The sequence below is a fragment of the Schistocerca cancellata genome, chromosome 6, assembly GCF_023864275.1.
Source record: "Schistocerca cancellata isolate TAMUIC-IGC-003103 chromosome 6, iqSchCanc2.1, whole genome shotgun sequence".
Classification (NCBI taxonomy): Eukaryota; Metazoa; Arthropoda; class Insecta; order Orthoptera; family Acrididae; genus Schistocerca; species Schistocerca cancellata.
Genome location: NC_064631.1, coordinates 553,297,281 through 553,322,944, shown reverse-complemented (window position 1 = coordinate 553,322,944; position 25,664 = coordinate 553,297,281). Strand labels below are relative to the sequence as shown.

Below are 25,664 nucleotides of genomic sequence, written 5' to 3'. Positions count from 1 at the left end.
ACAATAATATGGATGCGTGATGACTACTGAAATGGGCCAACTCAGAGCACTGGCTGTAGCCAAAGAACTTGTGTCTGGTTTCAAAGCTAGCCGTGGCTGGCTGTCTTTTTCAATCAAAATCGATTAGGCTTCTGGAGAAAAATACTACAGCTCAACGGCTTCTAGACGATTATGAGGAAAAAGCAGCAAATTTTTATTGCTATATGATAAATTAGTGCTGCAAACATTCCTGTATATTATCACAAATTGGTAACATCTGTTAAAAACGAGTCTATTGTGACATGACGCTCGACAACACTGTGAACAGGAAAGGGGAATCCAGCATCATGATACGAACCGGCAGCAATGAGAAACAAAGGTGTACAGGGATCTTGTGTGTAACTAGCAATGGATGAAAGCTACCACCTTATGTGGTATTTAAAAGGAAAACTATTCCAAAAATATCAGTGATAATCTTACTGGTGAGAGCGAACCCAAAAGAGTGGATGTAGAGTGACCTTATGAGTGACTGGGTGACACATGTTAGGCATCATTGCCCTGGTGCATTACTGAATTTATGTGACATATTAGTCCTGGACACTTTGCTTGGACATACAACTGGGGACATGAGACAACTTACAAAAAGGGAAAAGTGACTTGATCTTTATCCCAGGAGCCCTAACATCTCTCCTGCAACCACTAGAAATGTACATAAATGGGTCATTCAGAGCTGCACCTAAACAGTAATTCACATAACTGATGGCTTATGAAAATCACAGGTTTGTGGGCAGCTGGATTTCTCCCATGTTTGTGAGCGAGTGGGTGAAATGTTCATTTATTCCATTCTGTTAAGACAGATGGAAAAATCCTTCAAAAAATGTGGTATCACAAATTCAGTGGATGGAACCAAAGACTACAGGAAGAGGTCCAAAGCAACAATGATTCCTCCACTACTAGTGATGAGGAAGAGAATCATTAAGTTAGTATAATTTATTTTGTAAACAAACCATAAATGAAAGTCTTTTTCCCTCTCTTAAAATTAGGGTGTGCAGATTATTCGATGATGTGGATTATGTATGGTACTTTTGATGGTTTATTAGTGGCAATGACAGCTATGTTCTACAAATTTTTGGTCAGTAATGTGACATATTTACTTCATTTTTCTGTTCGTATCATGTAGCTCATAGAAAGAGTTAGAACATAGTGGACCCAGAAGGGGACAAGAAGAGAAAACCATTCAAGTCTGAGCTGTGAAAGCTATTTAATTCTGTTGCATATGGCATGTAATGAGTTCAGAAAATCCGCTTTTATGTTCCTGGAGTTAAGGTTTTCCCAGTGTTTACAACATTTTCTTGTCAGCCCCGTCATGTTTGTTATGTTAATTCCAACTCATTTTTCTGTTAACATGATTACAAAATACTTTGGCCTTAAAGTACATTGAAGTGCCAAAAATTACTTGCTACCTCCTAATATTGTCGGACCTCCCTTCCACCCAACGTAACGGGGACTCAACAAGTTGTCTGAAGTCCCCTGCAGAATTGTTAAGTTATGCTGCCTCTATGGCCATCCATAATGTTGGAAGTCTAGCCAGTGCAGGATTTTGTGCATGAACTGACCTTTAGATTATGTCCCATGAATGTCCACTGATATTCATGTTGAACAGTCTGATTGGTTAAGTCATTTGCTCAAATTGTCCAGAATGTTCTTCAACCAGTCGCAAACAGTTGTGTGACATGGTGCATTGTCATCCATAAAATGCCATCGTTGTTTTGGAACATGAAATCCGCGAATGGATGCAAATGGTCTCCCAGTTGCCAAAAACAATCGTTTCCAGGCAATGATTGGTTCAGTTGGACCAGAGGACTCAGTCTATTCCACGTAAAGACAGCCAACACCTGGTTGCACAGTGCCTTGTTGACACCTTGCATCCGTGGCTTTGTGGGTCTGCACCAGACTTGAACACCACCCTCAGGTCTTAATCAATTAGAATCAAGACTCATCTGACCAGGCCACAGTTTTCCAGTCATCAAGGGTCCAACTGATATGCTCATGAGCCCAGGAGAGACACCAGAGTTGGTATCATGCTGTTAGCAAAGACACTTGCATCGGTCGTCTGTGGCAATATCCCATTATGACAACTGATGACCATGGATGTTAAATCCCATAGTGCTCAGAGCCATTTGAACCCAATTATGACAAAATTTCACCACACCCTCCTAATGGATAAGTTTGTTGTAAATGGGTAGATAAAAAAATCTACTCACCAAGTGCCAGCAGGGGAACACACACAAAAGGATTTAACTTTCAGAAGCTTTCGGAGCCAGTGGCTCCTTCTGGCAGAAGAGGTTTAGGGAAAAGGACTGTAGAGATTTAGGGAAAGGGGTACAGTTTAGAAGTCACCCAGAATCCCGGGTCAGGGGAGACTTACCTCTCCAGTCCTTTTCCTTCACCCTCTTCCTTACCTGTCAACTCTTCCGCCAGAAGAAGAAACCACAGGCTCCAAAAGCTTCTGTAAGTTAAATCCTTTTGTGTGTATGTTCCCCTGCTGTCACTTGATGAATAGTTTTTTTGGCTGTTTATTTACTTTATATTGTCAATAATTGATTATTTTTGTTGTTATATTAATGGATAAGTTTGTCGTACATCCCAAATAGATTTCTGCGGTTACTTCATGAAGTGTTGCTTGTCTGTTAGCACTGACAATTCTATGCAAACACCACTGCTCTCGGTCGTTAAGTGAAGGCCATTGGCCACTTTGTTGTGTGAGAGCATGCAATTTGGAAGAAATGTGATCATGCAACCGCAAGGACTGGGCCCACAGTTGACATTGTTAAGTAAAAAGGAAACTCTGTTTTGGAAATGCCATACACTTTCAGAAGTCCATAAATATTAACCCAGCCAGCTACATCATGTTAAGTTCTCTCCCAAATGGCCTTGTTCAGTCATTGTATATGGTACTGCAGAGATCTGCATCTATCTTTTATGCTCACTTGAATTGTCCAGTACATGTAGCTCTATTGAAAGTCCGGCAGATATCAGTATAGTAGCTTTGCTCACAGAGAGCAACTGCAGTTGACTTCCTCACACTCATTAGAGCATCCCATGCTCAAATGGCTCAACCGTCCTCTCTGGGATAGGGGGAAAATCCACTTCGCCAATTTTCACACTGTAAAAACATTTTAAGGTATATAAAATGATACCACATTGTTGTATGAATTAATTTTTTCATCAAAAGCTTTATTTTCCTTATGAAAAATGAAATGTTAGTATTCATTTTGGATGAGGTTTTGGTTCCATAATGTTGATCAATCAATTTTTAAGAAAGTGGCAGTTAAAAAATTTGATTTTTTAACATGTGGTAGCATGAAATCTTAGTTTCTTAATAAACCATTTACCTTTTTGTAACGATCATTATGAAATGATGTTATTTGTCAAGCACGAGCAATTGATTGCAACTCTTGTATTGAAATAGCGGAGTAGCGAGTAGCTACATTTCAGATCGTATATTAGTACGAGCGAAAAGTAAGGAAAAGTACAAAAGGATTTTTGAAATGGTAGAGACAACAATACATTGTCTGTCACAAGTAAGTAAAAGTTATTAAATGGCATCAGTGCCTCACTCGCAAGGCTAAGGAGTTTGTGTGGTTTTAGTGTAGTGTCAAACCTTGCATAAAATAAAAACAAATTACTAGCGATCAGTGCAGGCGTAGTATTGGACACTCATGAGAGTTTAATTATACATGTTCAGGAAACACCAAATATATATAAATATTTTTGTCAGTGGTGACTGATTACGCTCAAGAATGATGTCATGGTACTACAGTTGTCCACACATTGTATCATAAAACCAGTTGATTCTTGTCCATTTCTTAAGATGTTGCAAAAATAGATCCACCTAAGCTCTGCCTGCCCATCACTTCTTAAACAGATTTTATAGACCATTCCTTGTGGCTAAATGGTAGTCCATTTGATGTAGGTGAAGCCATAAAATTTCTTTTCTGTGTGAAGTAGATAAGACAGTAGTTCCTTTTCCAATTGTGCATATAATAAAAAAATTTCTTCTAGTTTTCCGTGAAATTCACTTTGAAATGTCAACTTCAGCCTTACTAAATGCTTGTGATATCAACTGTGGCATGGTAAATATCTTAACAGCCTTCAGTGTACATATGGTTTTATTTCTGACTCCACAAATCGCCTTGGTCATATTTGTTTCATACCGTTTCTTCCTTTCTCTGTGCGGAATATACTTTGGGTTTGTTCTCAGCTTTCTAGAATCTGGCAATATGCCAGTGGTGTCTTCTGGAGAACAAATCTATCTCATAATTTTTATTTATATAACGAATGTCAATATGTTGTATCTTGTCATGAACTAGTTTGTAAAATGTAGCTGCCACTGCCAGTAATCAATCTTCAAAAGTACCGTACATAAGCAAATAATCCACGTCATTAAATAATTTGCGCATCCTGATTTTAAGAGGGAAGGGGGGGGGAGGCAAGGCTTACATTTGTGTTTTATTACAAAAATAAATTATTCTAACATAATGATTCTATTCGTCATCACTAGTAGTGGAGGACTCATTGTTACTGTCACCATTTTCTCATGGTGTGTCGTCTTCGGTTCCGTCCACTGAAGGTGCAACCATTGTGCAGTATTCTAAGTAGAGATCACCATTAACAAGTAGTTTGTCTGCATGAATGGCCATTGCTGAACTCTGGGCAAGGTATATGTGGATCTTCCAGTTTCCAAGCATCTCATGGAACATTTTGTGCTGAACTTCAAAGGTTGCTTCGCAGTCCATGCTGTCCACGCTCAACTTCTCTGAGTTGCACAGGTGGGAACTCTCCTTTCAACATATCTTTTACTCCTATAATCCCCTCTGATACAACCTTTACTAGTCCCTGTCCTCCACCTACCCAACCAGTTTCCGAGCATGCTATGCAACATTTAGTGCTTAACCTCAAAGGCAGCTTCTCTATTTTCTATAGTACGCATTATGTTAAGGTCTCTGTACCTGGACCACAGTGCCGTGATTACTCTGATGTGGTCGTTTTTGTGATAAGACGAATTTATATAATACTACTAAATTTCAAACTATTTCATACTATAAAACATCTGTCATATTGCTGGACAGCCATTGTTAGTGCCTTCACATTCCTGCATGTGCTGGTTTGTGAGCCAGCTGTCTTCAACTCTCTCCATGAGACTCATGTGAAACACGGCTTCTGGCTCCCTAATTCGCTCACTGCAGCTGGCAGCCACTTGGACCTGGTCTTGTTGCTGGACCAGCCCACATCAGCTCTCCTCAACAGAGACAATACTTGCAACTCCATGATTCCAGTAATTTTACCCAGTTGCCAGCATACATGTTATATCACACGTGGTTCGGAAATGTTGTCAGGAATTCAGTGTTTTATTTGAGGACATATTTGTGAGACAGCAGATGTCAGGCAAAGAGGGGAACATTAACATTAATCATATTTAGATAATGCATTAGTACTGTGTTCACTTGTTGTGGTACGTGTTTGTAATCCTCAGGGTTATGTCTCAAACTATGTTTAGATTAGCATTCTCTCTTAATAGATAGTGTCAGATGGGAACTGCAGATTTATTGTATAATTTGTTCAACTGAGTCTCATGTAAAATGTGTGTTGCCAGCAGCAGCAACTTCTAATAACAAAAGAATAACGGTGTGTATACTTGTGTGTTCAGTCTAATATACATTTTTTTGTGTTGGGTGAAGTGACCCTATGCTATGTACATTCTCTCTCTCCCTCCCTCTCTCCCTCCCTCCCTCCCTCCCTCCCTTGTCTTTCTTGTTTGCTACTGACATTGCCTGGTTTGAAGTGTGCTTTTTATAACCTTAGCGAATGTTTAGTAAACTGAAAGAAAACCAACTGATGCGCATCCAGGCTGGTGACCCTGTTGCTCGCTACTTTGGATTGAAAAGAGGGCAGGTATGGTATAATCATGTAATATTGATACATTTCTAAAATCGAGTATTTGTTGTTAATTGTTTGAAACATGTTTTTCTTGTAATCTGTACGGGTGGAGAATATGGCGTACTGTCACAGTTACTAGCACTGGTTCATTTAATTTCAGTTGTATTTTGTTACAGAATTTATACTACTTGAAAGATCTCTTAATGTTGGCTGCTTGCCGTGCCACATTTTTCTGTTAAATGATGATGTAGTTTGCTTTTCATGATTGGACTTTTAATCTGAATTGTGTGTAAAACAGCTAAGCCACATTATGTGAGGTCAACATTTTGGTATTGTGAATGTTACAAATTGAACTGCAGTTCTAGTAGACAAGTGCCCTTAAACCAGACAGAGAGAGTATTTTATGTTCATGGCTAGTAGAGACTCCCCCTCCATTTGTGTTGGAGATTAATCTTGATCAAAAAATTATGTTCCGGTTACTTGGACAAAGATTAGACATCCAAGGCAACCTTTAGATGGATTTGACAATTTCGTTCAGTGTTCCTGTACTTTCCAATTAATAATTTGCTCTGCTTTGGAGCAGATAGATTAGAATAACAGGAAGTTCTGCATGCATTTGGAAATTGAGATGATTATTGTGTGTGATTTGAGCTTAAAACGACAGGAAATATTGTGATAAACCTTCCATTTTGCTGTTGAATCTTCTGTAGCCTTAGGCGTCCATTGGCTTCCTTCACAAGTACTGTTTAGTGCCTGCTAGAAAAAAGTTATGTAATTAACTAAATTATCCCCTTTTATAATGCTAAATGGCTCTTCACAATGCAGATTCTTTATTTTCCATTGACATCGTGTAGTGGCTTTACATTGATGGCATGATTCTGTAGCAGTCACTGTATTGATTAATTTTCACATTACATGTACAAATTATTTATCCTACATTGACTAGTTATACAGAATTGCAGTCATAATATTAAATCTCAGTTTGAACACTGCAAGTATCGGAGAATTCTCGTAAACTGTAGACCTGATATATAACTTACATTTAAAATTGTTGAGAGGTGTATGTAGTGTAGAAAAGAGTTGCAAATTTTTGTGCGCCTATACCTAGGAGTGTCAATACTCCTTTTTTTTCTGGTGTCATGGCAGTGTATATTTTCTCTTTTGTTAAACCATTACTTTTTTTTAGCATATAACAGTTATAACTATATATAAATCTTTATCACTGTCAGTACTCTGATCTTAGTGAACAAAGGACGACAGTGTTCCCATGGCCCAAGATGGTATTTGAAGCAATCACAGGTCAAAAAATATGCCACCTAATTTGCCTTATTAGTGTGTCCGCATTATACCAACTTTTGAACTTACGCTAAAAAACAAGCGTGCGTGTTTCTTTGTCATAAAATGCTAGGTCCCACGCCAGAGTACGGTACTGCATTGTATTACGTGGTGTGCAACAAACCATTCAACCACCAATAATTAAAACAGCAACACAGCATCAAGCACATTGACACATTACGTTAGTGCACTTTTTATTTTGCAATTGGTTTCTTATTATACAGATTATCTCTCCAAATTGGCTTTGCCAGGTGATGTAAAATACCATTAACTGAAGTTGGTTACATTTTCGATATTTGTATGCAGAAAATAATGTTGTTTCAAACTATCTCTGATAAAATATTTTACCTGGACACAATTCCCTATTAGGTAATTTCGCATTTTGAGGCATCTTCTGCCATCTTCAACAAGCAATTGTACAGTAGCTGTTCTCAAATGCTTTGTGTTGTGTTTTGCTCATTGTTTTCTTATTTTAAAATTAGTTGTGTGACAAAACCTGGTCCATCATGGATTTTGAGTGTGACCCTTAAAACACCAGAAGAGATCTTTCGCAGAACATGAATTTGGGCTGCTGCCCTGTGAGAGGGAGGTGGGACTTGTTTCCCTGCACCACTCTTCCCCTCTCTGGCACTCAAAATTCTAATTTGTTTACATACATGACACTCACTATATAGTGTCCGCACTCTGTGCTATAGTGACTGGGAAATAAAATTTTTTGAGTGATGCTGCCGCCATCTGACTGTAGTAACTCTTATTCTGTACCTGTACAAAGGTGATTAAGGCCTTAGGGCATTTTCAAGTACAAAAACTTTTTTATATGTCAAAAATATGTCAGACTGCTATTGAAATACAAGTTGTACTCAGAAAAGCGTATCTGATAATATAGTCCAGATCTGTCATTAGTAAAAGTGAGAACATCTCTAAAACATCGAAATAAGTTGCAGACTTTCATTTCTGGACCCTACAGCACAGCTGTTATATGAAACTGCTAACCAATAAACAGGTATGTGGATTTTGTAATTATCAAATTGGGTGGGACAAGGCAAATAATGTCCAGAAACACTTTAATTCAGACACACATTCAGTTCACTGGTGGGGAAAATGCTACTCTTTCCAACAGAACAATCTTTTGTCGAAAGCTTAAATACAGCCAAACAAAGAAAACTAAGGCCACTTTGGGAAAAGACTATTGAAGTTCTTGCAAAACCAAACATTTTAATCATAATGTTCCCAACCAGTGCTTTTTTAAACAGTCAGTGTGGATGTGAATTTGGCCAAAAATAGATACTACATTTTCCAGTCCCTGGTAATTATAGTCACATTAATAAAATTTTTCATTAATTTTGCTAAGCTATTATAAGTGCAAGCTTGCTTTTGGTTGATCAGTGTAGCGTTATTGTGCTGATCAACGAAACCATGGTGGAAATTAGTAATTTAGATTCTGTGTTAAACAATGAATCAGAAACAATTGATGTTCTGCAGGTTATAGACACATTGGAATTCCTTATCTGGTGCATGTCACCATAGGTATAGGATAAGACTGATACATAGATACAGTAAGACCTCCTATTGTTTGAAATAAAGTAGTTGAACAAATACAACTTTTTAATTCTAATCGGTGATGCAGTTGCTTAATTTCAGAATGATCTAGGCTTATTTACTACATCTACGTACATAATCTGCAAGTTACCGTGAATGCATGGCAGAGGATACTTAGCATGGTACCAAACATTAGGGTTTCTTCCTGCTCCAGTTGTGTATTGTGCATTGAAGGAACAACTGCATAAATGCCTCTGTGCATGCTGTAATTTGTCTAATCTTTTCTTCCTGCTCTGTGCACAACCAATATATCGGGGACTGTAGAATCTGTGTAGATTCTTCACTTAACATTTTTGCTCAGCTTTGTAAGTAGGCTTTCACTAGATAATTGGTGTCTACAATCAAAGAGTCTGTCAATTCAGGTTCTTCAACATTTCACACGAGTCAAGCTAACTTGTGACTATTTGTACAGCCCTTCTTTGTAGATACTCAGTTTCCCGTGTTAGTCCTATTTGAGCAATATTTTAAGATGGGGCGCATAAGTGATTTGTAAGCAGTCTCTTTTGTAGACTGGCTGTATTTTCCCTGTATCCTATCAATGAACCAAAGTCTGCAATCTGCTTTACCTGCAACTGAGCCTTTGTGCTCATTCTGTTTCATGTCCTCACATACTGTTATGTGTAGAAGTTAACATTCCAGTTGTGATCCATAGGATAGAACTCTTTCCTGCATTTGATGAAGTGCAGAGTTTTACATTTCTGAACATTTAAAACAAGTTGACAGTCTTTGCACCCCTTTGAAATCTTATATAGATACGACAGGATATTCGTGCAGAGTGTGAACAACAAGATTTGCAACACACTTTCGAGGGCATACATGAAGTTATTTCTACTCCTGTCGATGACACACTAGCCAAGGTAATCTGCTGCATCATACATACAAAGAAATCCTCAGTCCCATCACAAATTATTTTATATCTCATATAATCATACTTTTGTTAATAATCAAAGGGGTGATACCCACTCAAAAGTTTTTGGAAGTCAACAAATACTGCATCCACCCAGTTTTCTTGATCCGTCACATTCAGGATGTTATATGAAAAAATGGATAGTTTGGTTTCGAATGATAAGTTCTGGGTGATCAGAAAATCAGTATAAATTTGAAAACTGAATAAATCACAGAATAATGTAGATAGAGAGGTACAAATTGACACGCATGCTTGGAATGACATGGGGTTTTATTAGAACAAAAAACAAAAAATACAAAAGTTCAAAAAATGTCTGACAGATAGCGCTTCATCTGATCAGAATAGCAATAATTAGCATAACAAAGTAAGACAAAGCAAAGATGATGATCTTTACAGGAAATGCTCAATATGGCCACCATCATTCCTCAACAATAGCTGTAGTCAAGGAATAATGTTGTAAACAGCACTGTAAAGCATGTCTGGAGTTACGGTGAGGCATTGGCATCGGATGTTGTCTTTCAGAATCCCTATAGATGTCGGTCGATCACGATACACTTTTGACTTCGGGTAACCCCAAAGCCAATAATCACATTGACTGAGGTTTGGGGACCTGGGAGCCAAGCATGACGAATGTGGCAGCTGAGCACACGATCATCACCAAACGATCCGCGCAAGAGATCTTTTACGCGTCTAGCAATATGGGGTGTTTTTTGTTCTAATAAAACCCCATGTCATTCCAAGCATGTGTGTCAGTTTTTACCTCTCTATCTACATTATTCTGTGGTTTATTAAGTTTTCAAATTTATACTGACTTTTTGATCACCCGGTATTTTCAGAAGCCATGCCGGTTGGCATGGTGAGCACTCTATTAGTGATACGTCGTTATGTTTGAACTCAGAATTTGTTGTAGGGTTTGCAACAGATGAATGTCAAAGCAGTTTTGTAGACCACTTTTGCTTTTCTTGTAGATGTGTGTGACCTGTGCTTTCTTCAACTACTGGGCACAGCTTTTTGTTCAAGGGATGTGTGATGTGCTATGGTTAAAATGGAAACTAACCAAGCTGCAAACCTATACTACTATATAAAGACAAGATATTTCCAAAAGTCTGAAAGTTCTTGAACAATTTACTTCAAATTTTTGCATGACACGTAATAAACACTTAAGACATAGGCTGTGTGTTTCTTTAAGCGACAATGAGCAGGTTTTCTGTAAAACCTGATTGTGAGAGAGAAAATTATGCACTGTTCTGTGAAAATGTATGGTTTTGTTTTCTTCGTTGCTGTCTTTTTTTTAACACAAAACAGGAAAGTTGTATTTGTAGCCTATTGGCTTATGATTATAATACTACTACAAAATCAGGCTCATCTGAACTTTGTAACTCTTTGTGTTGGCAGATTAAAACTATGTGAAATACTGTTGTTGAAATATTATCCTCACATATCGGGCAGCTGGAGAGGTCTCTCTCATACCTTGCATGCCAGTGATCCCAACCAGTTTACACACACAATTTAATTGACTTCAGTTTCATTTGCAATAACAATAAACAAGGCTCAAGGTCAGAGTGAGGGATGAAGAGGAGATGGATAGGGATAGTTCCCATACATATTTAGCAATTGTGAAGCATTGCCAAGTTTGTTAGTTCTGTATAAAATCTGACAGGCTTCCTCTGGTCGTAGAGCCTTGTTTGATTTTGCCTGTTTCTCAATGCCACCGATACTAATACCTGTATCATTGATATTTGCAGTAGCACGAGAATGATACTTGACGGTACTTCTGTAACTTCCAACTACATGGAGCAGTGCTGCAGCAATGACATGTCAATAGTGTATTTGTGGCTGTAGCAATGCAGAATTCACCCACCTGTTCTTCAGATGTCACTCATTTAACATCACATTTGACAGGGAACATTCATTATTCCTCTTCTGTTCGGTACAGACTGGCAGTATCACATAGGTCTTCAGCCTGTAGTTTGTAAAACCCTTATTCCAAGCCAACTCTTGACAGGTGCTTCTTGTGTGTCCTTAACATCGCTGCTTGGCGTGTGTGCTTTTTCATACAATGACTGTTTTAAGCAAATGAAGCCCTACCTGACCACATGCATATACAAGAGTTTAAAGTCTGTTAAACAGTTAGAGTATTGCAGTGTTATACGTCTTAGCAGGTAGTTCATTACTTCAGTGTCATATAACCGTGATTGATTTACACAGTATGTATCATGAGGAATATCGCCACAAGAGTAGAAAGTTGATAAATCACCCTCTATGTAGCACCACCATCCAGACTACTAAAGTGCTACACAGCATCAGTATGTTTTACTACTGTCATCATAGTATGTTTCAGTGAAATGAATTGTTTATTAACCTTTCACAAAGGGAAGGCAATGTTGAGCTCAAGATGTGACGAACAATGACCCTCAGAAGCTGTATGAGATTCTGCCTGAGAGTCACTAGGTGACATTAACAACAACAAAAAGTCTGACAGAAAATATCCCCATATTAACGGCATACACCCACATAACCCATCCTAAAATATTACTCAGGTGTGCAAGACCCACAAACATGTGGAAAGAATGGCAGTGCATACTGGTCAGAGGTTTGTGTGCCCCCTGGGAGAACATTAGAGATGCTGAAATACCTGAACTGGCAGATGTTTAAAAATAGGAGACACCAACTGTCCTTGAAAACCTACCTCCTAGGTTCAAGACCCGGCATTAATGTATTGCTCCTGCAGGGACTGCAAGAACGAGATTTGACCAAATGCAGTCCGTGCAGGGGTGTGGAAGCAGTCATTCTTCCTCGAATCTGTACACAAATGGAATGGAAAGAAGCCTTAAGAAATGGTACACTGTGGGGTACCCTCTGCCATGCACTTCAAAGTGGTTTGCAAAGTATATTTAGACATATATAAACAAAACAACTACCTAGTTTTGGCCATCACAATAATTTACTCTTCAGCCATGTTTTGCAAAATTTAGTGTGAAGCAATCTTTGTGCAGAATGAATTTTCACTCTGCAGCAGTGTGTGCACTGATACGAAACTTCCTGGCAGATTAAAACTGTGTGCCGGACTGAGTTAGAGTCTTGGTGCGGCACACAGTTTTAATGTGCCAGAAAGTTTCAAACTTCATGCATTTCACATGTGATGTGTGATGGTTTTTGGTGGAAAATATTTTCTTTTAACTGAGGAATGCCATTATGTTAGAGAATAAAACATGTTCAAGGATTCTATTGCAGAAAAATTTTTAGTTATGCTGATCTATAATTCTGCCCATTTGTTTTGTTGCTTTTCTTGTAAATGGGAGTGAATTGTGTGAAAGATTTTAAATATAAGCTCAGTGTCAAATTTAATAGGAACTTGTATCAGTGTGGCACTTTATTGCATAGAAACAAATTGTTACTTTCAAGCCAGTTTCAGTGTCAACACCATTCTTCAGATTGGAATCACAGGTAATTGGGAGTTTTGAGCAGTTCCAGTAAGATTTCTCTTAACTTAAATGTGGACATGATTCTAGACAACACACTTGACTTTCATTACATGTACATAAGTTGTTATTAAATATAGCAGTTTTCTGAATGTCACTGTTAAACAAAGAATCTTTACTGTCCTCACTGCCATACTTCATACATCTTTATTTTGGGCGTAATGGGTAGTATATTTTAACTGTTAGCACAACTTCTCTGTGCACCTTATAATTAAAGTAACCATAATCTTAGGATCTTATTCATTAGGTAAGGCAGTTCATTCTTCTATTCTGCATATATACTACCATTTTTTGTAATTTCATGAAAAGCTGACAGTTCAGAGCCTGATTTTTGTGTAGGGAACAACATTTCCATTATGATGGCAAAATTGTAATATTCGCCTTCATTTTTAGAGTTCTGTTTTTCTTAATTTTTAAGCAAATTGAAGGAGAACCAACTTCCTCGGATTCAGACAGGCGATCCTATTTGTCGATACTTTGGTCTTCGTCGGGGACAGGTAAACAGCTCTGATGAAGTGTGGAGTGTTGTTTCAGCCTGACTGAGCAAACTAATGAATAGCTCAATAATAGACTGTGATTTTGGTGTGAAATACTAATCACATGGAATAGACACCTACATGCTTGAGAATTGTACACAGAGATTGCAAAGTAACATACTCCAGAAGGCAGTGCGGTAGAGTGCGCATGACCTTGTGAGCATGTGATCACATGCAGTCAACAAATATGACAGTATGGCTTGTGTGTGCACATAAGTGTGTTGAATTTCAGGCTTCATGACTACGCCGTGGATTATAACGTGTAAGGCATCAGCTGTCATTTATTTGATATTTGTCTTTATGTACTTCAAAATGTTGTCTGTTGCCTTTTTATGGTATAGCAAATTTGCTCCAGATTTCTCTCTTTTTGCATGTGTTTTCATGATTTTTCCCTTTTGTGCTTGTTCTTACATGGCATCATTTTGGAGTGTTTTGTCTCCTGTGTGCCAGGTGACAATTGGGTTTGCTTTTCCATATTGCATTGGTATCCTTTAATTACAATATTGTGTGTGTTCTTGTGTGAATTAAAAAAAAGCAATGAAAAATAAATATATCAAACATCTTAGTGTGGTAGAGATTTGTAAATAGATAGAGAATGTAACACGAGAACGTTTGCTCACCAGTTGACAAAGGTAGCAGGGCTGATACACTCTTCTAGGTACTTTTTTAGAATTGCATAGTTCAACACTGGTGGTGGGAACCCATATTCCTCAATGGGTAACTTTATATTGGAGTGAGAGTCAAAAATAGGTTAGGAACGTCTTAAGCAACATAATGTGGATACCACAGCATAAGGCCAATTAGTGAATAAGCAAGTTGTTGCTTATGGGATGTGTAATAGGACCCACAGCTTTGGAATGGCAGTATAATATCAGCATACTGCACTTTAAATTCTAATTATAATTTACAGTAAAAGCCAGAGAAGAAAAGAAAGAAAGTGGGAAGCATATACAAGTAATATTTTATGAAACCTGTTTAGAGAGTAGTAATGAAATATGATGGTGTAAAGCACTGTGGATTTTTCTGTTCATCGAAACTTTGAGAAACTTTGGTGTTACATGGTAAGCTGTCACCAATGTGTTCATATAATAAATCACAGGCTGTAGAAATAGTACATGTTCATGTTTAGTGGACTTTTGGCAGCCAGTTTTTGTATTGGTGTGAATTTTGTTCATATTGTTTGTAGAACTGAAGCATCTTAGTAAGGGTGCACTGTAAATGACTGCCAGGATATGTAATATGCTGTTCTGGAGTGTGGATGAAGTACTTCTGAATAAAATTACTGTGTCTTTACCTTCATAATTGCTTTCCATAGTCTTTGCTTTGATGTATTTTGTGCCTTGGTCAGTTGTTTTTGACAAAATCAATAGCAAATAGTGCTACACTGGATTGTGCACTTTTTGAAATGTAGTATTTGGTGCAGAATTTTAAAATAATATGGATTAGTGTTGATGTGTAGGGAAGTGGGATCTATCGTGCTGGGACCGCATTTTCCCGTCATACACTGCTCTAAATAAGCGAGTTTCCTATTCAAAACATAACGCAAAAATGAACATAAACATTTGATTAAAATATCACTTTGCTTTTGTATTTATTTTTTTGATCTTAGTGTGTGCTTCTGAAGCACCAACATCGGTAGTTGGAGATTTTTCTTTTGCTTAAAGATAAACCAATGTGAAAATTGATTTTTCTATTTTATTTCAGGTGGTGAAAATTATCAGGCCTTCCGAAACAGCTGGTCGGTATATTTCATACCGGCTGGTATGTTAACTGCAACTGGTGATAGAATGCTAATTTCTTGTTATTCATTCTGTCTTAAGTTGAAAATGTAACATAAGGTTTTTGTAAATAAATGATGCCTATTTTATGTAGCATTTCTATAAGTGTTTTAATTATGGACAACTCTCTGTAAACTCGTGCTTTTTTTGCATTAAGCAAGACATGAATTTCTTATTTCTCAACAGGTTTAAAATCTAATTATGTACAGGGTGAGGCAGTGAAATGGCACGATTTCGATAGTGGTTGTCGGGCGCGGAGGGGGGTTGCGAGAGTGGGGGAAGTGACCTTGGGCGTCTAGAGTGGTGGAAGTTTCAGCAGCCATGGAGCGTTGGTCGAGTGCGCAACGTGCATATGCCGTAAAGGCATATTACAAAAACGCGGATAGTGTGGTTGGTGCTCAACGCGCCTTTCGTCGTGAATTCAACCTGCTGCCACGGGCTCCCGTGCCATCAAGGAAAGCCATTCTCCTTTGGGTTAAAACCTTTGAAGCTACTGCTAGCACAACAAAGAAAAGAGGCGGCAGCACGAAAACGATCCGGACACCCGAGAACATTAATCGTGTGCGCGAAGCGTTGGGACGAAGTCCGCGAAAATCCGCGAGACGGCACAGCGCAGAACTTGGTCTCAGCAATCTATCAGTAAGACGGATTTTGAAGAGTGACCTTCACTATCATCCATACAAAATTCAGGTAGTGCAAGCCCTTAAACGTAATGACTACAATAACCGTATACGCTTTTGCCAGTCAATGCTTAACGTTATTGAACAAAATGAAGAAAGAGTGCATAACTTATAGATGAGTGATGAAGCCCACTTTCATCTTAGTGGGTACGTAAATAAGCAAAACTTCAGATATTGGTCCTCAGATAACCCGCACGAACTTCATGAAAAACCTCTCCATTCTGAAAAAGTAACAGTCTGGTGCGCAATGTCATCTCGTGGAATCGTGGGGCCCTATTTTTTTGAAGATGAAGATGGCAACACAGTGACGGTAAACTCTGGACATTATGCTGACATGTTGACCATTTTTGGTCTGCCTGGAATTGATCGACATGATCCAGATGCTGAAACACTCTTCCAGCAAGATGGTGCAACAAGCCATACTGCTAATGTCTCAATGGAATTGCTCAGACTTGCATTTCCACGACGTCTAATCAGCAGGAATGGCGATTTCCCCTGGCCTGCCCGTTCACCAGATCTGACGGCACCAGACTTTTTTCTTTGGGGCTACCTCAAGTGCAAAGTCTTCCAGGAAAATCCAGCAAGAACAAAAGAAGACCTGAAGGAGCGAATTCGACAGGAAATTAACAACATTCCAGTACAGATGCTATGAAACTTCATGGGACAATTTCATCTCAGGCTTAGACAATGTGTGCAAAACCAAGGACGACACCTCACTGACACCATATTTAAAAAATGATTGTTTTTAAGTTAAATCTTTAATTTCCACTCTTGTACTTGAGATCCATGTTCAACTATTATGATTTTACTTGTAAATAAATCTTTGGTGGTTTTACAAAATCGTGCCGTTTCACTGCCTCACCCTGTAGTTTGTACCAACAGGAAGCAACCATACTCTTTAATATGGCTAGTAATTTGAAGATAGTACTTACATGCATGGGTTTGTTTCTGAGCACTTAACATGTTTTAATTATTTAATTAATTTAAATAAATGATTATCATTACTGTTTATTTATTAGCGACTGCACCAACTAGGGACCAAACTTCACAGAATTTGTGCTCTTGGTTATTCATACTCATATGAAAAGATACAGATAAATTATCTGAAAAACAAAGTACTGCATGATTAAATGTTTTGTTATTTGTAGAAACAGTAGCTGAAACGGGATGATTATTTGCTATATATATATCATCACCAGATTGGATGTCTTAATTCCATAGGCTAATATTCAGGACACCATCATGTATGAGACATATGGCAGAAAAACATAATATATGAGGTGTGATCAAAGAGTAGTGAGAACTTTTTTAGTTTCATGGGCTTTATACATCTGATTTTAATTTTTTTTATCTTTTTGATAAACATGTTCTCACATATGTTTGCATTTTTAGTTGTTTTGAATGTTTAGTTTGTTGACAGTCGAAAATGTTGATAAACATGTTCTCACATATGTTTGCATTTTTAGTTGTTTTGAATGTTTAGTTTGTTGACAGTCGAAAATGTTATACATATTTTAGAGTGCTTGGCAAATTTTAACTTATGAGAAAAATGGATCAAAGAATGTGCACTAAATTTTACTTGTAAAATGGAATAGAGTGCTGCACCACATCTGAAATGTTGACTTGGGGCTTTCAGTGACTCTACTATAAGTAAGATGAGAGTATACGAATGTTATAAATGTTTCAAAGAGGGCCGAGAAGACGTTGAAGATGACGACCATCCTGAAAGCCTAGCACATCAATTACTGACAACATTGTGGAAGAAATAAAGAGAATAGTTCTGGAAAATCAGAATAGTTGCTGATGATATTGGCATATCCTTTGGCTAATGCCAAGCAATTTTTTCCTATATTTTGTTCTCGAAAAATGTAACAGTAAAGTTTGTTCTGAAATTATTGAATTTAAACCAAAAGAACATTGCATTGACATTACCGACAAATTGCTGAATGAAGTTGATAATGATCCAGAACTTCTAAAGAAAATTATATCAGGTGACAAAACATGGGTATACAGCTATGACATCAAAACCAAGGCCGAATTGTCCCAATGGAACTGCCTGAATAGTCACGACCGAAAAAATTTGACAACTTGAATCACTTATGAAGATTCACCTCACAGTTTGCTTCAATTACAGTGGGATAGAGGCTCATGGGTTCCTGCCTTATGGTCATATTGTCAGTAAGGAATATTACCTGGAAGTTATTCCCCATTTACATGAAGCAATCCAAAGAAAACTACCAGAAGTGTGGCAAACCCACTTGTGGAAATGGCATCATGATAATGCACCCCCCCCCACCCCCCACACACACACACATTTCAATGCTTGTTCACAATTTTTTTGGCAAAAAAAGACCATTATGTTACCTCAGCCACTTTATTCATTAGACGTGGCCCCCTTGCAGTATCTTTCTACTTCTGAGGCTGACGAAAACCATGAAAAGATGTTGTTTTGCCACCATTGATGAGATATAAACAGAATCACTGAAGGAACTGAACACTATAATGAAAAATGAGTTCCAGAAGCGCTTCCAAGACAAGAAATGTGACAAAAGTGTATTGCAGCTGAGAGGAATTACTTTGAAGGGGACAATATTGATATTCCTTCGAAAACTAGACTTCAGCAGTAATACACTGATGATATGGATGCATGAAAAATTTTCAAGTTATTTACTTATCTTTTTTTTTAAAAAAAAAGGACATGGTCTGAGTGAAGACTAATCCATAAGACTATTTTAAGTTACATAAGTTTTTGATGTGGCTGCAAAAAATTTAATTCATTTATTTTCATAGGTGATGTAATAAATATACAAGGTCAGTGTATGATTATTATCCTTCTTTATTTGTACAATAGCCTGAACCGTTCCAGTGTTGCCTGCTCAGTGGACAATGGGGAAGTTTAAAATTCATCGAAGCAGTACTAGCCGAGATATAGTCACTTGCTTGACTCCGTGCATGACTTTCCACAGAGTGAGCGTGAACTTTTGGCGATTTTGAGCTGTTATCTCTGGGGCAATATTTTGTTGAAAGAAACGAAATTTGGCCATCTTGAACAATTTTATGTGTTCTCTTAACAATAATAATGCAAAGAATTTTACAAGCCATATACAGCCATAAAATTGTAGGCAAAATTGCCCAGAAAAAATGGGCACCTGAAAAAATTTAAAATGTGGGTTTTTTGCCTGATTTAGCAACAAAGCTATTTTATTAAACTTTCCAAACTGAGTTCAGTAGACACTAGGAAAATTGTGGTTTGCACTGTAAAACAAAGTGCACTTGATTATCCAACATTGCCAGATAATTTGAAACTAAAGTTGGGTTTGAAAATCGTGGCACGGAAAAATGTAAACTCATAGATTCTTATATCTCGTAGAGTAAATGTATGTTGAACAAGAAACTTACTATGCATAAGTGGAATACAAAATTTCGTTCTCCTACTATTTCCCAATAGTCTACGAATTTGTCGACAATATGACGATTTTTGTCACTCCCAGGGGGCTGACAACTCTTCACTAAGTACGTGCTTGACTACTGTGGGTCCCCAGCCTTTGCAGCACTACTCCCTCTGACTTTCTGTTGGGTGGCCCTTTTGGTGCAGACCCTGCTTGGACTTCGTTCACAATTATGGTCTTCATTTCCAGTTTCACATCTGACACTATCTTCACCTTCCATTAATGGTTACATGATCCCCATTATTGGGTTTGACCTGCCATCTTTCCCAAATTTTACAGAAGTTCATATCATGCCGAGAAAGTCACCAACTGTGGTGTATGCTCCACCTCTGTGCTCTTTCACCCTTACACCCTTCCTTCCTGTTATCATAGTATGCCCAGAACCCAGCATGGTGGCCATCCCGTTGTGCAGGGTGGGAGGGGGTCGTCAAGTAATTGTATGGTGGTAGCCCCCCCTGACCACACTGGGATTGCACTGTTGGTGCCTGCACTGCATGCTTCCCATGTGTCTCATGCTGTATGTGCCCATTATGGCGGACACAAGGGCTTCCAGCCATTGCTATTGCTGGGTGGTGTCCATGAGGATTAGTGGCACAATGGTGTATAATTTGCACATGAAGCAGCTTAAACTTTTTCCTGCTGGTGGTCACATGGCTCCAGCAGTCGGCGAATGGAAAGGCCTTCTATGATGCAATGAAATATGATCCCAACGTGTCCCCTTCCCTGGCCACAGCATGGGAGGAACGTTGGACCAGCACATTGAAGACAAATACGGGGAAGCTGTAGCAACCATCTCTAAGATGAAGAGTGGTTCTTTCCTGATTAAAACGTCATCTCCTGCCCAGTCTCAGGCGCTGCTCTCTTTTGAAAAGTTGGGTGACATTCCCGTGACTGTTACTCCCCACAAGGATCTCAATATGGTCCAGGGCATTATCTTTCAGTGTTATCTTTTGCAATCTGATAATGAGCTGCAACCCGACTTAGACTGACGAGGTGTGCACTTCATCCATTTTGTCCATAGGGGACCAAGCGAAAATAGAGTTGCAACTGGAGCCTTCATCTTATCTTCCGAGGATGATATTGTCTGAGAAGGTCATGGGGATGGTATTCCGGTGTGATGTGAAACCCTATGTTCCTCATACCGTGAGATGCTACAGGTGTGTGAAGTTTGGATTTATGTCTTCCCATTGTGATTCTATCCCTGTCTGCAGGGATTGTGGACTTCCATTGTACAAGTGTTCCTTGTGCTCCTCCCCCAATATGAGTAAGTTGCGCTGGCTCCACTCTCCTTTCTCACCAGATTGCTCCATTTTTAAGCGTGAGAAGAAAATGCAGGAATATGACCCTGGGAAAGCTCATATATCAAGAGTACAGAAAAAATTATGAGCATCTTAATCCCATACAAATGACAATCTTATGCTACAGTCGCAATGTCGTTGCTTTCTCTGTCGACGGTGCTTTCCTTTTTGTGCCTCTGATTAAAACACATGCTAATACCTGCCATCCCAGACGTTGGGGCCCCTTCCGGTGCTTCCACCGCACCCACTTCAGGGACGTGCTGGGGACACTTGCCCCCAGCTGTGGAGGTGCCTCATCTTCCTCCGGTTTCTCTATCTAGGAAGAGGTCCATTCCATTGTTCCTGCTGGTCACAGCCAGATGCCAGCCGTTGGCTGAAGCAGCCATAGGCTGCTGGCCGTCGGACTTCTCAGTCTTCCTCTATCCCTGAAACTAATGCAGGGAAACCTTCCCAGTCCATATCTTCTCACGAGGAGGACAAAAGGAAGTCCTCTAAGACATGCATAAAGACTGTGCATGTACTCCTTCTGTGCCCAAGGTGCAGTTTCCAGAGGCACCAGATCTCCCCAGGCAATGTGCCACAGAACCTATGTCAGTGGATCCCATGACATCTCATAATGCTGGGTCTGACATGCCTGGCTGCCTCTCCCCCCCCCCCCCCTCCCCCCGTCCAGGTCACTTCATGCCTCCACAGTATTCAGTCAGTCTGATCCTCCAGTGGAATTGTAACGGATTTTTCCTCTACCTGGCTGAGCTACAGCAGGTTTAAGCACTTACCCTCTGTTCTGTATTGCCATCCAAGGACCCCTGCCCTTTGTGGCTACTGAGTTATTTTAAGAATTGTGCCGACTGTGAGAGATCTGTTGGGTGGAGTTTTTATGTATCTGCTGCTGGACTCTATTTAGTGACCTTGTGTCTCTTGACAAATATTTGGAGGCTGTGACTGTTCGGTTAAGGGCACATCAAGGTTTTACTATCAGTAATGTTTATCTTCCTCCCAATGATGTCATGTCCCATGATGTACCATCTGCATTACTCTCTCACTCCCCCCAACTTTCCTAGTCTTGGGCAACTTTCCTATGTTTGGTGGAACACTGATAACTGGCACAGCTTGATCTTTGTCTCTTGAACCCTGGTGCCCCAACACACTTAAGTGTGGCACAAGGAATTTATTCAGCCGTTGATCTTTCATTTTGCAGCCCTGATATTCTACCATCTATGCACTGGAGAGTCCCTTATGACCTGTGTGCTAGTGACCACTTCCTGATCTTCCTTTCCCTCCCTCAGCGTTGCACCCCTGCACGCATGCCCATATGGGTTCTCTATAATGCTGACTGGGATGGGTTCACCTCTGGTGTCATCCTTAGCTCCACATGGCAAGGCATTATTGATTGCAACCGTTGGCATACAACGGCTGCCATTCTTTTGGTAGCCAAACAAGCGATTCCCCCTTCCTCAGGATCTCCCATCAGAAGGTGGTACACTGGTGGACCCCAGAGATTTCTGTGGTCAGTAGAGATAGTAGGTGGGCTCTCAAATGCCATAAGTGGCACCCATTGCTGGAGCACCTCATTGCCTTTAAGTGGCTCTGTGCCAGTGTCTGCTACCTTATAAAATGATCACAGCAAGAATCCTGGAGATGATAGGTTTCCACTATACGATCACATACCTTTCCATCACAGGTACGGGCAAAGATCAGACGCCTCTACAGCTTCCAGTCTCTTGCAGGTGTACCAAGTATTTCCTCAGATGGTGCCTTTTATACCGATCTAGACGCTGTTGCCGAACATTTTGCTGAGCATTAAGTTCGCGCATCTGCATCTGAGAACTTCGAGCCCACCTTTTGGCTCATAAAACAGGGTAGAGTGAAGGCGCTTATCATTTAGTACCCACCATGGGAAGCCATATACTCCGTTCAGTGAGTCGGAACTCTCCAGTGCCCTAGCCCATTGCCCCGATACGTCCCCAGAGCCAGACTGCATCCACAACCAAATGCTGAAACATCTCTCAGTGGACTGTCAGCATCACGTCCTTGCCCTCTTTAATCAGACCTGGAATGAGGGTGAGTTCCCATCTCAGTGGCTAGAAAGCATGGTAGTTCTGGTGCTGAAACTGGGTATTGAACCTCCTAGAGATGGACAGTTATCACCCAATCAGCCTAACCGATGTTCTCTGTATGTTGTTCAAATTCATGGTGAGAAAGTGGCTGTGCTGGCTCCTCAAGTCTTGGGTCTCTCTGTGTGCATTTCAGGGCTGTTTTCGCAAAGGCTGCTCCACTGCTGATGATTTGGTTCCCCTGGAGTCCACTATCCTGATGGCCTTTGCACGTCATCAGCACCTCTTTTTTTTTTACCTACAGAAGGCTTATAACACAATATGGCATCATAGCATGCATACTATGTTACATGAGTGAGGTCTCTGTGGTCCACTTCAGATTTTTTCAAGAACTTCTTGTTTCACCGTACATTGAGTTCAAGTAGGTGCTTGTCCCAATACTCCCCACACCCACGAAAACGGGAATAGGCTCTGTATTGAGCATTCCCCTCCTTCTGTTGGCCATCAGTGGTCTAGTGGCAGGTGTGGGGTCTTCAATATCGCCCTCCTTATATGCCAACAATTTTTGCTTTTATTATTGCTCCTATGGTATGGGTGTTACAGAGATTCAGCTACAGGTGCACCATATGAAAGGCACAGTCATGGTCTCTCACCCAAGACTTGTGGCGTACACTTCTGCTAGCGTTTTGCTGCCCACCCATACCCAAAGCTTTACTTACGACGATCAATTACTTTTCGTTGTTGAGGCACACCACTTTTTGGAAGTGGTTTTCAATTCCCAGCCGACGTGGCCTCCTCACCTTCACCAACTTAAGCGAAAGTGCTGACAACAACTCGGTACACTTCGCTGCCTCAGTAACACTAGCTGGGGTGCAGATTGCTCTAGCCTTTTATGGCTCTATAAGGCCCTGATTCTGTCACATCTTGATTATGATAGTCTTGGGTATGGTTTAGCATCGCTCTCAGCGTTGCAGATACTGGACCCCATTCATCAGTGTGGGGTCAGACTAGCGACAGGAGCCTTGTGAACTAGCCCTGTCAACAGCCTTCTAGTTGAGGCTGTAGTCCTTCTATTAATTGTCAGGTGCCAACAACAGCTGCTGAATTATGCTATATGCATTCATAGCTTCCCTGAACATCCCAAGTACTGTGTCCTTTTCCTAGGAATGGAGCATCACCTCCCACAACAGCGACCCAGAACTGAGTTTACAACTGCTGCACACCTCTATCTCAGTTCAGAATTGCAACTTCCTCCACTGTCACCTCTGGTCAGGGAGGCATTGTGTGTGCTGCCGTGGCTTGTGACTCAACATTGGATTTGTCTCAGTCTCCTTTGGTCCAAAAGTTTCTGTTGACCCCCCCCCCCCCCCCCAATTTTTCGCCTCCTGTTCTTGGCTATCCTTGAGACATATCTGGGTTCAGAACTGGTATTCACCAATGGCTCAACAGTCAACAGACGAATAGGCTTTCTTTTACATACATGCACGGTGCAGTGAACTCCACTCTCTGCCAAAGGGTTGCAGTGTCTGCTGAATTGATGGCCATTAAACTAGTGCTTAGCCATGTTCATTCTTGCAGTGACAAGAGTATCCTAATTTGTAGTGACTCCCTTAGCAACCTTCAGGCTGTAGTAACCCACTGGTTACGGCTATCCAGGATCTTCTCTGTGGCTTCCATCAAGATAGGTGGCTAGTCATTTTCATTTGGAGCCCTGGTGATATTGGGATTTATGGAAATGAATGAACTGACTGGTTCCCCAGGGTGCTGATTCTGGAAATGAGGGTCCCAGAACCGGACCTCTGGTCATTTATACACCATCAATTGTTGGAAGTCTGGAACTCAGATTAGTCTCCCCTGATCTCTCCAAACAGGCCAATTAAGAAGACCATGACCACTGCCAGGAAGTTTCATATCAGTGCACACTCCGCTGCAGAGTGAAAATTTCATTCTGGAAACATCCCACAGGCTGTGGCTAAGCCATGTCTCCGCAGTATCCTTTCTTTCAGGAGTGCTAGTTCTGCAAGGTTCGCAGGAGAGCTTCTGTAAAGTGTGGAAGGTAGGAGACGAGATACTGGCAGAAGTAAAGCTGTGAGGACCGGGCGTGAGTCATGCTTCGGTAGCTCAAATGGTAGAGCACTTGCCCGCGGGAGGCAAAGGTCCCGAGTTCGAGTCTCGGTCGGGCACACAATTTTAATCTGCCAGGAAGTTTCATGTTTTGAAGTGTTTAGAAAATCATGTTTGATTCTCTAACGTGTAGCAACGATACGTCATTACCTGAAAATGAGAAATTTGAGGGTCTACCGTGGCAAAGGGCTACGTTTCAACAATGTGTCACCTTGTTTTGTTGCATGCATTTTTGTTTGTATATTGACGAGTAGTATGCAAACTAATTTGAACGTGATTTTCTGATTGCTTGGAAACGGGCTCTTTCCAACTGTAATTAGTGTGAAATGGGTTACAAAAAACAGATTTTCTGACAGTATACTGACTGTGTTCTGTTTTTTATAATTTATACTAAATTAAGTTTGAACTGATTTTGTATAAATTGAGAAAGCAGTATGTGAATGATATTTTATATTGGAAAACCTTATGTTGCTAAGTAGTTGTGTCCAAATTTTCCTGTTGAT

The 25,664-nt window shown here is 40.0% G+C and overlaps 1 protein-coding gene across 3 annotated transcripts in view; it reads left to right on the top strand.

Annotated features, from left to right (window-relative positions):
- The window catches only part of LOC126191518 (DNA-directed RNA polymerases I, II, and III subunit RPABC1), a 59,384-nt gene extending 43,735 nt beyond the window's left edge, over positions 1–15,649 (top strand). Inside the window, exons 6-8 of one of the 3 annotated variants that reach the window (XM_049932415.1) lie at positions 5,856–5,934; positions 13,661–13,739; positions 15,483–15,649. In XM_049932415.1, coding sequence (XP_049788372.1) covers positions 5,856–5,934; positions 13,661–13,739; positions 15,483–15,610 — 286 coding nt within the window. In that variant the 3' untranslated portion in view covers positions 15,611–15,649. The remainder of the gene's footprint in view (positions 1–5,855; positions 5,935–13,660; positions 13,740–15,482) is intronic. The other 2 variants (XM_049932417.1, XM_049932416.1) reach the window with 2 other exon arrangements.
- The last annotated feature ends 10,015 nt before the right edge of the window (positions 15,650–25,664 follow it).